Consider the following 16,582-nt stretch of genomic DNA (forward strand, 5'->3'; position numbering starts at 1 on the left):
ATTCTGGGCTCCCAAGACTGGGTTCAGAACATTTTCACAAAACAGGGTAGCAAATCCCAAGATCTTAAATATGTCAAGCTGTCCATGTCCAAAATAGCATAAAATTATTCAAGTGACTGTGCAAACTTCCAATTCACCCCAGGTTTATCCTACCTACAAAATGTACAACATAGAAAGTCCATGGTATCTCAAATTTTGAAGCACATTTTAATACAATGAGTGTTCATCAAAAATATATAAGCTTTTTAAAGTTAACAATTACTATGTCCATTTTACAGATGTTGGATGAACACTGAATGGATCAGATTTCAAAAATTCAGAGCCAAAAGTAGTAGCTAACCTACTGAAGTCCTACAAAATACAGCTAACACTTTTAAAACTTCATGAGAGCTAGTGATTTCTTGAAATACAAAAAAAAAAAAAATGTTTAGCAGTTGTTAAACTAGAATAAAAATTCAATAAAGGGCTCATATGTAGAACTTAGTAATGAAGTAACTTATAACTGTTTCTGTGAGATTACTGGGTATCTATGTGCTTTTATCTCACTAATTACTAACAAAACCAAAAACATATAGAGATGTTAGAACTGCAAACATTATTAATCTAGAGCACGAATTCTTAAAATAATCATGATGTTTTGCATACAGATTTTATAAGATACATTTTATAGACAGATTTTGTATTTTATGGAATACAGACTTTACTGGTTATTTCTTTCTCATGAAAATTGGATTGTGCACCTCCTAATATTAAATCAGCCAATCTCCTGAAAAGTAATTTTGCAACCCTAGCTGAAATCTCCTAATTAGATTAGGGTGTTAATAAGTCAGGAAGAGATCTTTGGCAACACAGATGTTTTATCATCCACGTGCAAAATTGTCCTAGATCTTTCTGTCAATGAAGTTATTCTGCAAAGATAGGATACAGGAGACTATTATGACTACTTCTTCTTTTCGGTAGCAATTAATCTCTACTCAAAAATAATCACCATGTAATACCTTTTTTTTCTTTCTTTCTAGGTTTTCTTATAGAAACCTCCCGTTGGTACATAGTAACAGTAGTATATTAGCTTAGGTAGTCTAAACAGCACAATTTTCCATTTATGCTTTAAAAAACAATTCTCTCAAAAGCTAAATCTGTTCCTTTCATGGAAAGAAGAGTCAGATAGGTAGACGACATAAAAAAGTGACTCTTAAACAAATAAAAATGATTATAATTTTACTGGTACTGAAGTGATACTACCTCCTAGGTATTTAGGTACTCAGAAAGGTTAAGCCTATGTGGCAGTATCATGGATTTGCCACATTAAAGTTCTCTCTCCCTCTCTGTCCCTCACTCTTTTTCTCTCTCTCGTAGTAAAAACACTTCATATGAGCTCTGCCTTCTTAAGAAATGTTAACCATAGGCAAAATATTGTGCAGCAGACCTTTGGAACTTAACCATCTTGTATAACTGAAATCTTATACCTGTTAAATAGAAATTCCCATTCTTCCTTTATGCTGGTAGATTAAAAGAAAATGTAGATGGTGTTATTTCCTCCTAGTCACCTTCCCTATCCTACTAAGCAGTGTGGGCCACTTCTTCCTAGGTGTCCCCATCCAAGTTGCTTTTATATGCCTCGTATAAACCTCATAGTACTGAAGAATTACTCTGTGTTCCTCTTGTGTGTGCATGTGTGTGTGCGCTCCATGCACATATGTGTGAATTTCTTCCTCTCTGTAGATACTGAAAGGGCAGAAACTAAGTTTCATTCAGTACCTTACATATACTCATTGCTTGGCAAATAGGCGTTCACCAAATATTTGATGTACAAATAAATGGATAAATGAACGAGTCGACAAATTAGCTAGCCCTTCATTAGTGGACCCAGATGCTATATTCATGCATGGTCACAAGATGGCATTATGGCTCTCCACAGTCTATGTCACACCAGTGATACCAGGTGCGCAAATAAAAATACTTCCAGAAGACAGGATTATTTTAGGATTTGGAAAGTTCCAATCACCTTGAAGAGTTGGCAAATATACATCTAACCCATCAAACCTTCCTGTTCTTTGTCTATATAAAGACATATAAAAATTTCTTTATTCAAAAACCATGAGATTGAAGGGACAATCTCTAATATTTTTCTCTCTTTTGCATAGAGATGAGTATGATTCTAAGATCATTTGCCAGGATGCAAAGGGAAGAAAATGGTTTTCTTCCATTAGAAATATTTTAGTCCATAAAATTTTCTGACAGAAGAGAGCCAGAGTCTTAGCTATTTCTTTAAAATAAAGAAAAAGAAAAAAATTACATTATATTGCTCAGTTCCTAGGATAGAAGCTGAGCCTATCATTGTGACCCGAAGGTTCAGAAGTGTCAGATAACTCCTTGTTTATCACTGCTGTACTCCCCAGAACAGGAACTGTCTGGCATAGAGGCTGGTAGAACTTGTCCTAAAGGCTATTTCAAGGTTAGAAACTAGTAAGAAAATTCAAGGGACTGAAATATGAAACAAGCTTCCTTCCTTATAGTGAAGCAGCAGAAGGACTTGATGGCAGGGTTAAAAGTATCAGGAAGACATCTCTGGAAAGAATTAGCACAGAACTACCTACATCACAGAATAGTTTCTAAATAACAGTATTTTAGAAAGTCTTAAATGCCCACAGAAGATAATTATGCAAGGAAGAGAACATTTAACCCTACAGTCCAGAAGAAGATCTCAAGGCTGCTGTTTCAGGGTCTAAGCCTTGTCCAGCCTCACTGTGAGTATACGCACTCTTCCAGAGGAAGAGAACAGAAAAGTTCTACGGGTATAGCTGAATTCAAATGGGGTGAGATCAGTGGGAGTTGTTTCTAATGCCAGGAAGCTTTTCAAAATTACTCCCAACATTTTCAACATTGCTTTTCATAATGGCTTAGGGCTGAGACCTTGCTTTAAACCAGAAACTCAGGGAATCCCTGAATTAGAGGATTTCCCTTGCTGGTACTTGATATTTGGTATGCTAAGCAAAGAGGGGTCTAGGAAAGTGTGTCCTGAGGTAAAGGTAATGAAAGCGTGCCCTGACAGAGACAATCTGGTTTCTGACACACTTGGCAGACAAATCCTGACACGTGGGATACGGAGTTCTCTAACTGATACTATAACTTCCGTATGCTTTTGCTAACCACCAAATACAAGACTGTATTTGCTTCTCTTTACACATTTAATTATCTAAATGACTATGGAAGTACCTCACAAAATCTAAAGAACTTTATGTTTGCCAAGTATATATTTTTGCTAGCTTTGAACAGAATGACTCCGCCTTCATAAAAGCACCTTTTGATATTTGCTACCGATCTCTAAGACAAGTCTCAGGGCTTGCATTTGTCTACATACACACCAAGCTTACCTGATCTACAAATAAGCATACTTTTTCGAATCATAAAGGCTGAATTTAAAGGAGTTTGGCCAAGGTCATCTTACCAGCAGTAGTCCAGCAGGTGCGGAGGAAGCACTGGGATATATATGTGTTGCCAGAACATGGGGTACAGCAGGGCGGCTGATCCATGGAGACAGGCAGTTAACTAAAATTTGCAAGAGGATAACAACGATAAGTAGCCGCTGACTCTCCAAACAAAAAGACATGCTCAGGTTTTCAAAGATTAACAACAATCACAAAACTATTTATTTAGTGACCTAAATCACATTATCTTTACCAATTCTGCCAGGGGGAAAAAATCTTATGTTCAAAAGCCCCTTTGAGACATCCCGGGGGGAGGAGTCAAGATGGCGGAGAAGTAGCAGGCTGAGACTACTACAGGTAGCGGGAGATCAGCTAGATAGCTTATCTAAAGATTGCAAACACCTACAAATCCAACGGGAGATCGAAGAGAAGAACAACAGCAACTCTAGAACCAGAAAATCAACCACTTTCTGAAAGGTAGGACTGGCGGAGAAGTGAATCCAAAGCGACGGGAAGATAGACCTCGGGGAGAGGGGCCGGCTCCCGGCAAGCGGCGGAGCAACGGAGCACAAAATCGGGACTTTTAAAAGTCTGTTCTGCTGAGGGACATCGCTCCAGAGGCTTAACTGGCGTGAAGCCCACACAGGGTCACAGAAGGATCGGGGGTGTCTGAGTGTCGCGGACCTTACAGGTATTAGAACGGGGAAGCCGGCTACAGAGACAGAGCCGAGGAGTGAGCACTAAGCTCGGGGTTACCTTGAACTGGTCGTAGCCTCGGTCAGTTCGGAGCGCGGCCGGAGGCCAGGGTGACGGGAGTAATTGGGCGCTGTTCTCTGAGGGCGCACTGAGGAGTGGGGCCCGGGGCTCTTGGCTCCTCCGGGCCAGAGACCGGGAAGCCGCCATCTTCATTCCCGCCCTCCGGAACTCTACGGAAAGCGCTCAGGGAACAAAAGCTCCCGAAAGCAAACCCAATCGGATTACTCAGACGGGCCCCGGGTAAGAGCGGTGAAACTCCGCCTGGGGCAAAGACACTTGAGAATCACTACAACAGGCCCCTGCCCCAGAAGATCAACAAGAAACCCAGCCAGGACCAAGTTCACCTACCAGGGAGTGTAGTTTCAATACCAAGGAGAGCAGCGGAATTCCAGAGGAGAAGAAAGCAAAGCACGGAACTCATGGCTTTCTCCTCATGATTCTTTAGCCTTGCAGTTAATTTAATTTTTTTTTCTTTTTCAATTTTTTTTTCTTCTTCTGCTAAATTTTTTTAACTTTTACCCTTTTCTTTTTTAACATTTTTTAACTAGTTTATCTAATATATATATATATAAATTTTTTTTTTTTTTTTCTTTTTATATTTTTTCTTTATTGGTTTTCTTTTTTTAATTGTTTCTTTCTTTCTTTTTTTTTTTCTTTTTTATTTCTGAAACTCTTTTTATCCCCTTTCTCCCCCCTCACGATTTGGGATCTCTTCTGATTTGGCTAAAGCATAATTTCCTGGGGTTGTTGCCACCCTTTTAGTATTTTACTTGCTCCTTCATATACTCTTATCTGGACAAAATGACAAGGCGGAAAAATTCACCACAAAAAAAAGAACAAGAGGCAGTACCAAAGGCTAGGGACCTAATCAATACAGACATTGGTAATATGTCAGATCCAGAGTTCAGAATGACGATTCTCAAGGTTCTAGCCGGGCTCGAAAAAGGCATGGAAGATATTAGAGAAACCCTCTCGGGAGAGATAAAAGCCCTTTCTGGAGAAATAAAAGAACTAAAATCTAACCAAGTTGAAATCAAAAAAGCTATTAATGAGGTGCAAACAAAAATGGAGGCTCTGACTGCTAGGATAAATGAGGCAGAAGAAAGAATTAGCGATATAGAAGACCAAATGACAGAGAATAAAGAAGCTGAGCAAAAGAGGGACAAACAGCTACTGGACCACGAGGGGAGAATTCGAGAGATAAGTGACACCATAAGACGAAACAACATTAGAATAATTGGGATTCGAGAAGAAGAGGAAACAGAGAGGGGAGCAGAAGGTATATTGGAGAAAATTATTGGAGAGAATTTCCCCAATATGGCAAAGGGAACAAGCATCAAAATCCAGGAGGTTCAGAGAACCCCCCTCGAAATCAATAAGAATAGGTCCACACCCCGTCACCTAATAGTCAAATTTACAAGTCTTAGTGACAAAGAGAAGATCCTGAAAGCAGCCCGGGCAAAGAAGTCTGTAACGTACAATGGTAAAAATATTAGATTGGCAGCAGACTTATCCACAGAGACCTGGCAGGCCAGAAAGAGCTGGCATGATATATTCAGAGTACTAAACGAGAAAAACATGCAGCCAAGAATACTATATCCAGCTAGGCTATCATTGAAAATAGAAGGAGAGATTAAAAGCTTCCAGGACAAACAAAAACTGAAAGAATTTGCAAACACCAAACCAGCTCTACAGGAAATATTGAAAGGGGTCCTCTAAGCAAAGAGAGACCCTAAAAGTAGTAGATCAGAAAGAAACAGAGACAATATACAATAACAGTCACCTCACAGGCAATACAATGGCACTAAATTCGTATCTCTCAATACTCACCCTGAATGTTAATGGGCTAAATGCCCCAATCAAAAGACACAGGGTATCAGAATGGATAAAAAAACAAAACCCATCTATATGTTGCCTACAAGAAACTCATCTTAAACCCGAAGACACCTCCAGATTTAAAGTGAGGGGGTGGAAAAGAATTTACCATGCTAATGGACATCAGAAGAAAGCAGGAGTGGCAATCCTTATATCAGATCAATTAGATTTTAAGCCAAAGACTATAATAAGAGATCAGGAAGGACACTCTATCATACTCAAAGGAACTATCCAACAAGAAGATCTAACAATTTTAAATATCTATGCCCCTAACGTGGGAGCAGCCAACTATATAAACCAATTAATAACAAAATCAAAGAAACATATCGACAATAATACAATAATAGTAGGGGACTTTACACTCCCCTCACTGAAATGGACAGATCATCCAAGCAAAAGATCAACAAGGAAATAAAGGCCTTAAATGACACACTGGACCACATGGACATCACAGATATATTCAGAACATTTCATCCCAAAGCAACAGAATACACATTCTTCTCTAGTGCACATGGAACATTCTCCAGAATAGATCACATTCTCGGTCCTAAATCAGGTCTCAACCATTATCAAAAGATTGGAATCATTCCCTGCATATTTTCAGACCACAATGCTCTGAAGCTAGAACTCAATCACAAGAGGAAATTTGGAAAGAACCCAAATACATGGAGACTAAACAGCATCCTTCTAAAGAATGAATGGGTCAACCAGGAAATTAAAGAAGAGTTGAAAAAATTCATGGAAACAAATGATAATGAAAACACAACGGTTCAAAATCTGTGGGACACAACAAAGGCAGTCCTGAGAGGAAAATATATAGCGGTACAAGCCTTTCTCAAGAAACAAGAAAGGTCTCAGGTACACAACCTAACCCTACACCTAAAGGAGCTGGAGAAAGAACAAGAAAGAAACCCTAAACCCAGCAGGAGAAGAGAAATCATAAAGATCAGAGCAGAAATCATAAAGATCAGAGCAGAAATCAATGAAATAGAAACCAAAAAAACAATAGAACAAATCAACGAAACTAGGAGCTGGTTCTTTGAAAGAATTAATAAGATCGATAAACCCCTGGCCAGACTTATCAAAAAGAAAAGAGAGAGGACCCAAATAAATAAAATCATGAATGAAAGAGGAGAGATCACAACTAACACCAAAGAAATACAGACAATTATAAGAACATACTATGAGCAACTCTACGCCAACAAATTTGACAATCTGGAAGAAATGGATGCATTCCTAGAGACATATAAACTACCACAACTGAACCAGGAAGAAATAGAAAGCCTGAACAGACCCATAACCAGTAAGGAGATTGAAACAGTCATCAAAAATCTCCAAACAAACAAAAGCCCAGGGCCAGACGGCTTCCCGGGGGAGTTCTACCAAACATTTAAAGAAGAACTAATTCCTATTCTCCTGAAACTGTTCCAAAAAATAGAAATGGAAGGAAAACTTCCAAACTCATTTTATGAGGCCAGCATCACCTTGATCCCAAAACCAGACAAGGATCCCATCAAAAAAGAGAACTACAGACCAATATCCTTGATGAACACAGATGCAAAAATTCTCCCCAAAATACTAGCCAATAGGATTCAACAGTACATTAAAAGGATTATTCACCACGACCAAGTGGGATTTATTCCAGGGCTGCAAGGTTGGTTCAACATCCGCAAATCAATCCATGTGATACAACACATTAATAAAAGAAAGAACAAGAACCATATGATACTCTCTATAGATGCTGAAAAAGCATTTGACAAAGTACAGCATCCCTTCCTGATCAAAACTCTTCAAAGTGTAGGGATAGAGGGCACATACCTCAATATTATCAAAGCCATCTATGAAAAACCCACCGCAAATATCATTCTCAATGGAGAAAAACTGAAAGCTTTTCCGCTAAGGTCAGGAACACGGCAGGGATGTCCGTTATCACCACTGCTATTCAACATAGTACTAGAAGTCCTAGCCTCAGCAATCAGACAACAAAAGGAAATTAAAGGCATCCAAATTGGCAAAGAAGTCGTCAAACTATCACTCTTCGCAGATGATATGATACTATATGTGGAAAACCCAAAAGACTCCACTCCAAAACTGCTAGAACTTGTACAGGAATTCAGTAAAGTGTCAGGATATAAAATCAATGCACAGAAATCAGTTGCATTTCTCTACACCAACAACAAGACAGAAGAAAGAGAAATTAAGGAGTCCATCCCATTTACAATTGCACCCAAAACTCTAAGATACCTAGGAATAAATCTAACCAAAGAGACTAAGAATCTATACACAGAAAACTATAAAGTACTCATGAAAGAAATTGAGGAAGACACAAAGAAATGGAAAAATGTTCCATGCTCCTGGATTGGAAGAATAAATATTGTGAAAATGTCTATGCTACCTAAAGCAATCTACACATTTAATGCAATTCCTATCAAAGTACCATCCATTTTTTTCAAAGAAATGGAACAAATAATCCTAAAATTTATATGGAACCAGAAAAGACCTCGAATAGCCAAAGCAATATTGAAAAAGAAAGCCAAAGTTGGTGGCATCACAATTCCGGACTTCAAGCTCTATTACAAAGCTGTCATCATCAAGACAGCATGGTACTGGCACAAAAACAGACACATAGATCAATGGAACAGAATAGAGAGCCCAGAAATAGACCCTCAACTCTATGGTCAACTCATCTTCGACAAAGCAGGAAAGAATGTCCAATGGAGAAAAGACAGCCTCTTCAATAAATGGTGTTGGGAAAATTGGACAGCCACATGCAGAAAAATGAAATTGGATCATTTCCTTACACCACACACGAAAATAGACTCAAAATGGATGAAGGATCTCAATGTGAGAAAGGAATCCATCAAAATCCTTGAGGAGAACACAGGCAGCAACCTCTTCGACCTCAGCCGCAGCAACATCTTCCTAGGAACATCGCCAAAAGCAAGGGAAGCAAGGGCAAAAATGAACTATTGGGATTTTAACAAGATCAAAAGCTTTTGCACAGCAAAGGAAACAGGTAACAAAACCAAAAGACAACTGACAGAATGGGAGAAGATATTTGCAAATGACATATCAGATAAAGGGCTAGTGTCCAAAATCTATAAAGAACTTAGCAAACTCAACACCCAAAGAACAAATAATCCAATCAAGAAATGGGCAGAGGACATGAACAGACATTTCTGCAAAGAAGACATCCAGATGGCCAACAGACACATGAAAAAGTGCTCCACATCACTCAGCATCAGGGAAATACAAATCAAAACCACAATGAGATACCACCTCACACCAGTCAGAAAGGCTAAAATTAACAAGTCAGGAAATGACAGATGCTGGCGAGGATGCGGAGAAAGGGGAACCCTCCTACACTGTTGGTGGGAATGCAAGCTGGTGCAACCACTCTGGAAAACAGCATGGAGGTTCCTCAAAATGTTGAAAATAGAACTACCCTATGACCCAGCAATTGCACTGCTGGGTATTTACCCTAAAGATACAAACGTAGTCATCTGAAGGGGCACGTGCACCCGAATGTTTATAGCAGCAATGTCTACAATAGCCAAACTACGGAAAGAACCTAGATGTCCATCAACAGATGAATGGATAAAGAAGATGTGGTATATATACACAATGGAATACTATGCAGCCATCAAAAGAAATGAAATCTTGCCATTTGCGACGACGTGGATGGAACTAGAGGGTATCATGCTTAGCGAAATAAGTCAATCGGAGAGAGACAACTATCCTATGATCTTCCTGATATGAGGGAGAGGAGATGCAACATGGGGAGTTAAGGGGGTAGGAGAAGAGTAAATGAAACAAGATGGGATTGGGAGGGAGACAAACCATAAGTGACTCTTAATCTCACAACAAACTGAGGGTTGATGGGGGAGGGGGGTTTGGGGGGGTGGGATTATGGACATTGGGGAGGGTATGTGCTATAGTGAGTGCTGTGAAGTGTGTAAACCTGGCAATTCACAGACCTGTACCCCTGGGGATAAAAATATATGTTTATAAAAAATAAATAAATAAATAACGAAATAAAAGTTCAAAAAAAAAAAAAGCCCCTTTGAAAAATATATAAATAGCAAAAGTGGCTTCTTGGGCATCTTATGGGGACAATTATAACTATCTGAAAATATAGTGTTTAGGGTCAAAACTGAGAACTAAATAAAAGTAAAACTGAAAAATCAGTTGAGCATCTTAGAAGAAATTGTAGGAAATTACAATTTGTGCAGCACAGTTTGTGCATCACTCAGATTAATATACCACGATTAAATATGGAAAGGAAGAGAGGCTGAAAGCTCCTGAGGGATATCATTAGGGCAAATTGCCAAAGAATGAAACATGAGCCAGTCAGGAGAGTCTGGAAGCTGCAATAATACCAGGGGACTTGAATGTTCGACAGTTGGAGCTTCAGTAATGTGTGAACTGCGGGTTATGGTATCAAGAGACTCTGTTCACTGACACATAGAATGTCACTATTGACCAGCAAACTGCCCAAGCTTGACAGCTGTACTACAGGAAGCCAAGTATATCATAATTTCATATTTAAACTGTTCATTTCAGATTAACATTTTGTTTCCTAGCTTTATATCACAACAGCTGCAAATACATTGATGCTATTTTAAAGGTAATTGCCATTTTAATTGTTTTGTTTTGGCAAGCAGTTAATTAAATATTTTTTAATGCTTAACAAAGGGGTATCACTTTTTTTCCCTCTCCCTCCTACTGACCCTCATCAGAATTCTTTCCATGGGACTTTTTTGTTACATCTTAAATTATATTTCTGTAAGTATTAATCATTTTTTAATGTTTAAAGCAATAATTAAGCCAGCATTCTTCATTTTAAGTCAGCATTTCAAGCTTACTAATTAAATCATTTTATCCAACTTGAACATCGGAATTTAAAAATAAAACTATCTGAATATGAACCACAGACTTTCTGTAAGCCATTATTCCTGTTATATAGAGAACTGAAACTTACATATAGTAATCAAATTAACTTAAAAGGATAAATGTACAAAAAGCAATTCAATCTTAATAGAAACGTTTGTCTATATTTAAGTGCAAAATAGTTCAGCTAAAAAAATTTTTAAAATTAACGCAATCTAATTTGAACTAGAAACATAACAATTTGGATTAAAATATACTCATCTTCATCATATATATTTTTTCCAGTTAGATTTTTATTAATCTTATATGGCAAACAATGTATTTTGTTTCTATTTAGTATGCTATCATTAAAGGATTTTAGTACTTTGCACTTACAAGGTTTAATATTTTATCTACAGTATTCCTTCAACATGTATTTTTTTTTTAAAATTCCTTAATTGGAGCATACAATATACCACTAGGAGGCATTCAAATACCTTCACTTAACAATTACACACCTTGGACTTATTTGTCTTATTTGAACCCTCATAGAGGGAGATGAAATAGGGTTGATCTAACAAGGTCAAATTCTCTGAGAGCTCTCAGGTACTCCCTGCTTGTAAATTTGGCATCTTTAAAGCTGTATTAACACTTTCCATCCCTTCAGTGTAACTCAATGGCTAAAAGCATTTACACAGCTTTCAAAGGGGGCTACTTCACTCAATTTCTCCATTTGCACACAGATGGCTTTTAAAACAACTCATTTAAAACCTTAAAAAAAGGGAAAGTGTTCTTTTTACATTATTAAGAAAATAACAGGGTAACAAGAATAATACTGCCTTCTTAAAATGAGGAATTATAATAAGGGTAACTTATTTTATTGGATACACCCAGAGTCCAAAGCACTCTGTTAATTGCTTTGTAGACACCTTTCCTATGCCCTTAACGGTCATCCTTAAGTGAAGTTATGAATTGTTTGCCAAGAAGGCAGAAAAACATCTAATGAATTTGACTGGCTTCACAGAGGGCGATTGCTCTACATGATGATAGACAGTTACAAAACACCTGCAGCTGCCAGCATGTGGCAAAAGATCATCTCTACTAATAAAGGTCTGCCAGGAAAGAAGGAAGTTCTACAGGATTTGGCCTGTAGAAAGAAAAAAGTTCTACAATTTTTTGGATTTAGGGAATAGGTGACTGGTAAAAGGAGAGGTAAAAATACTACCCCTACCTAACCACAATTTCTGGCCAAAGCAACTAGAATGAATTATTTAACATAATACAGCACAAAGTTTCAGGTTCAGGTGGAACTACAAGGAATTTGTTTTTGCAAATATTTATTCTGTTAACTGTGAGACATTCACGTGGAGATTTCCAAAGCAGGCAGAAGCAGACCAAAGATCCCCCCTACTCCCCTAGCACCATGTAATAACTATGTGATTGAAAACTAGAGAGAACACTATTATAGCATCTCCTTTCTGGAGAGAGTTAGTAAAGCAGTAAGCGAAAAAACACAACTAAGAAAAATAAATTTAGTAGGAAATCAAACACAGTTATATATAAGCTGTATAAAACAATAAGAGCGAAGTATACAAAATTAGGGCTTTGCTACTTAAGAAGCTGTGTGACATCTGGCATATGTACAAGTATAACCAGATCTGCTTCCTAACCTTTAAGTATATGCTAGACGATCTGTAAGCACTGTCTCTGAGATACAGTATTCTTCAGTCTTAGATCAGCTCAATTCTAACATTTTACATTGTTAATGTTGTTAATGATTTTTTTCCAGATAGGTGGTTAACAGAACTAGACTACAAATCAGACCACCTTCAAAATACGTCTAAAGATCATCTCTAAAACCTTTAAAGCACATGAAGTAACTGAGCAATTGGAAATATCATAAGCTACTTGCTTCATTAAACAGAAATTTTAAGTGCCTGCCTATGTGTTATCATAAATCTCTACCAAGCCACAGGGACCCAGTACTGAACAGAACCAAGTCTCTGTTCTCATGGAACTTAAATTTTAGTGGGGAAAGCAAACAATAAACAAGTATATATTATGTGGGTTAGAGGTAACTTCTAAGAGGAAACCTAGAGTAGGCCAAGTGGGTAGAAAGTGACAGAGGGGCAGTTTTAGAAAGGAGAATTAGGGACAAACTCTGAAGCCGTGACATCCAAACTGAGACCTGAATGCTAGAAGAGAGCCAGCTGTTACGGCTTTGAGGAGTAGAGCATTCCAGGCAGATGAGGTGGGAACATGCTAGTCATCTTCACAGAGGAGTAGGGAGGTCTGCATGATTAGATTGGAGTAAGCGGGACAACAGTGGGAGAACAGTGGGAGGTGAGGTCAGCGAGGCATGGTCAGAACTGGAGGGCCCTCTGGGATATGGCAGAGACTCTTGTCTTACTCTTCATGAAATTTCTCCACACCTCTGAAGGGAGCTATCACAACAAATTATTTATCTAGAACATTCTAATACTTATGCAGATTAAGGAAAATAAACTATGTATTTTAGAATTCTCATTTGCAGACTGAAGTACTTATGAAGAAATGAGATCAATTTATAAGCCAAATAAGAAGAATCATTTTAATTATAAGTTTATTATGATCTACTGATTCTTTAAACACAGAGGGAAATGACAATCATACTTCTTTGGACTAGAATTACCCAAGACTCTACATCTGGTTTGTGACAGGACTAGAACTCTATATTCTTTGCTAATATTCTGTCAGCGGTTTCTTTAATACCACAGCTGTTCTTCATGAAAGCAAAGAGGGTGGGAGAAGAAGTTTCAGTATTTGAGTCAGAACATATCCTGGTCACTATGCTCTGGAAACTATAGAAATAATAATAAAGGAGGAATAATATATGATAAGGGTATAATTTTCGGAGAAAAGCAAATTTACCAAATAAAGATTTAAGAAAAAAACCCTTACCATCTTTGTTAAATGACAAATGAATATTTAAATGCACATATCATTTCACAAAGCATACTCAATATATTGACTTGGTATGGTCCCACAGTACTGACTAACACACAATAAAATCAATGGGAACATTTCTCTCCCATGCACTACAATTATAAAACGAGTATATGTGGAGACAATGTGAAGAGGAAAGAACTGATGAGGCCTATAAAATCAGGAGGAGAAATTTGACAAGAAAGGTGGACAACACTGAACTTCATCATCAAATAAATGCACCTGGAACTTCCAGTCCCAGGCCACCAGGGTCTAACAGAGAAATTGTCAATAATAATAATAATAACAAGTGTGTATGTAATGCTTACTATGTGCCAGGCACTATCCTGAGTACTTGATGTACTCAGACTTCATCCTCACAACAACATTATGAAATAGCTTCTATCATGATTATTTCCATTTTATAGATCAGGACACTGCAACAAAGTTAAGCCAATGGCCTAAGATCACACACCTAGTATGTGGCAAAGCCAGGATACCAACCCAAGCAAACTCCTGAGTACAGTAACCATTATTTTAAACTGCCTTTTTAAATTTTTTTTTATTTTTTATTAACATATAATGTATTATTAGCCCCAGGGGCACAGGTCTATGAATCGCCAGGTTTATACACTTCACAGCACTCACCATAGCATAGACCCTCCCCAATGTCAAACTGCCTTTTTTTTTTTTTTTTTCTCGACAGAGATCACAAGTAGGCAGAGAGGCAGGCAGAGAGAGAGAGAGGAGGAAGCAGGCTCCCCGCCTAGCAGAGAGCCCGATGTGGCACTCACTCCCAGGACCCTGGGATCACGACCTGAGACAAAGGCAGAGGTTTTAACCCACTGAGCCACCCAGGCACCCCCAAACTGCCTTTTTAAACAACAAAAAAAAAGATATTATTTATTTGTCAGAGAGAGAGCAAGAGAGAGAACCCAAGCAGGGGGAGCAGCAGGCCGAGGGAGAAGCAGGCTCCTTGCTGAGCAAGGACGACCCTGGGATCATGACCCGAGCTGAAGGCAGACACTTAACCGACTGAGCCACCCAGGCGTCCCTAAACTGCTTTTTGATACACAAGCATTCAAAATTCCCATCATTGGGGCGCCTGGGTGGCTCAGTGGGTTAAGCCTCTGCCTTCGGCTCAGGGCATGATCTCAGAGTCCTGGGATGGAGCCCCGCATCGGGCTCTCTGCTCAACAGGGAACCTGCTTCCTCCTCTCTCTCTGCCTGCCTCTCTGCCTGCTTGTGATCTCTCTGTCTGCTTGTGATCTCTCTGTCAAATAAATAAATAAAATCTTTAAAAAAAAAATCAAAATTCCCATCATTATGGGGCTCCAAATAACATCTACTGGCTGAAAATATTCTATCTTAGTTATATGGCGGAGAATGAGTCTTTACACTCAAAGAACAAGAACACCTGACCTTTATAAGAAATAGCTGAGGTCTGTGACAGAGATCCAATTTCTAAAACTTTCCTCAGGCATCATAGTGGGCAACTTCAGCAGGAAACCAATGGAACAGATTCTCTCAGATGTTGAAGATAATTGATAAAAATTCTACCAGTTATCATCTCAGTTTGGATCTGCAAGAATATTTAGTTGGAAGCCAAACTAAAGTTCTTTCCCTTTGTGATATAAAATCACATTCATTCCATTTTCTTAAAGTCAAACTGTATTTATTAGAGGAAATCAGCCACTAAAGAACTAGGCAATGTTTTTGTTTTGTTTTGTTTTGTTTTTAAAGATTTTATTTATTTATTTGACAGACAGAGATCACAAGTAGGCAGAGAGGCAGGCAGAGACAGAGGAAGGGAAGCAGGCTCCCCGCTGAGCAGAGAGCCCGATGCGGGACTTGATCCCAGGACCCTGGGATCATGACCTGAGCCGAAGGCAGAGGCTTTAACCTACTGAGCCACCCAGGCGCCCAAGAACTAGGCAATGTTTTAAGCAATTAAATAGACATGTATTTTGGGGGAAGGGGAAACAGCATTACCAGATTCCCAAAGAGACCACAGGTAAACAACACATCTAGTGTGATGACCACAATGAAAACAGCACAATTCAAACTCAACACACTTTACAAGTAAAGCTCTCATATGGACGCCAAGTCATTCCCATATCTCGCAGACTGTGCCTCATTTTTATGGATAAGTTCTATTCACTTCAGCTAAAGTTCTATATGAATTATTGAGGGGCAGATTTATGTCCCCTAAGAGTGTATTTATGCACAAAAAACAAGAAACATAGATTAGAGACTTCCTTTGATTTTTAACTGAATCAATATTTAATTCAGAAATTTATGCACTATAAATAACTGAAGGTATACAGAATAAATTGCTGCAGATGGGAATGTGATAAATCCTCATGGAATGAAAAAAAATTAGTAGAAAGCATAAAGAAACCATCTGTTTAAACATGTTTAATTTACACTCCCATTTAAAAGTTTAGACAAAAAGAAGTAGCAGTAGGGTATCTGACAACTACAAAGTTATCCTAACTATAAAATATTCTTACTGGAGGGGTGCCTGGGTGGCTCAGTTGGTTAAGCATCTGACTCTTGATTTCAGCTCAGGTCACAATCTTAGGGTCCTGGGATCAACCCCCAACACAGACACACACAGAATCACACACACAGACTCTCTCACACACACACACACACACACACACACACACACACACACACACACACAC

At 38.5% G+C, this 16,582-nt stretch overlaps 1 protein-coding gene across 1 annotated transcript in view; it reads right to left on the reverse strand.

Moving 5' to 3' along the window:
* LOC111151059 (DENN domain containing 1B) overlaps positions 1–16,582 on the reverse strand; it is a 285,630-nt gene that overhangs the window by 99,777 nt on the left and 169,271 nt on the right. The window contains exon 11 of the mRNA XM_022508793.1: positions 3,449–3,549. Within this exon, the coding sequence (XP_022364501.1) occupies positions 3,449–3,549 (101 nt within the window). The remainder of the gene's footprint in view (positions 1–3,448; positions 3,550–16,582) is intronic.

Source organism: Enhydra lutris, unplaced genomic scaffold (genome assembly GCF_002288905.1).
Source record: "Enhydra lutris kenyoni isolate GAN:26980312 unplaced genomic scaffold, ASM228890v2 scaffoldscaffold25, whole genome shotgun sequence".
NCBI classification, from domain to species: Eukaryota; Metazoa; Chordata; class Mammalia; order Carnivora; family Mustelidae; genus Enhydra; species Enhydra lutris.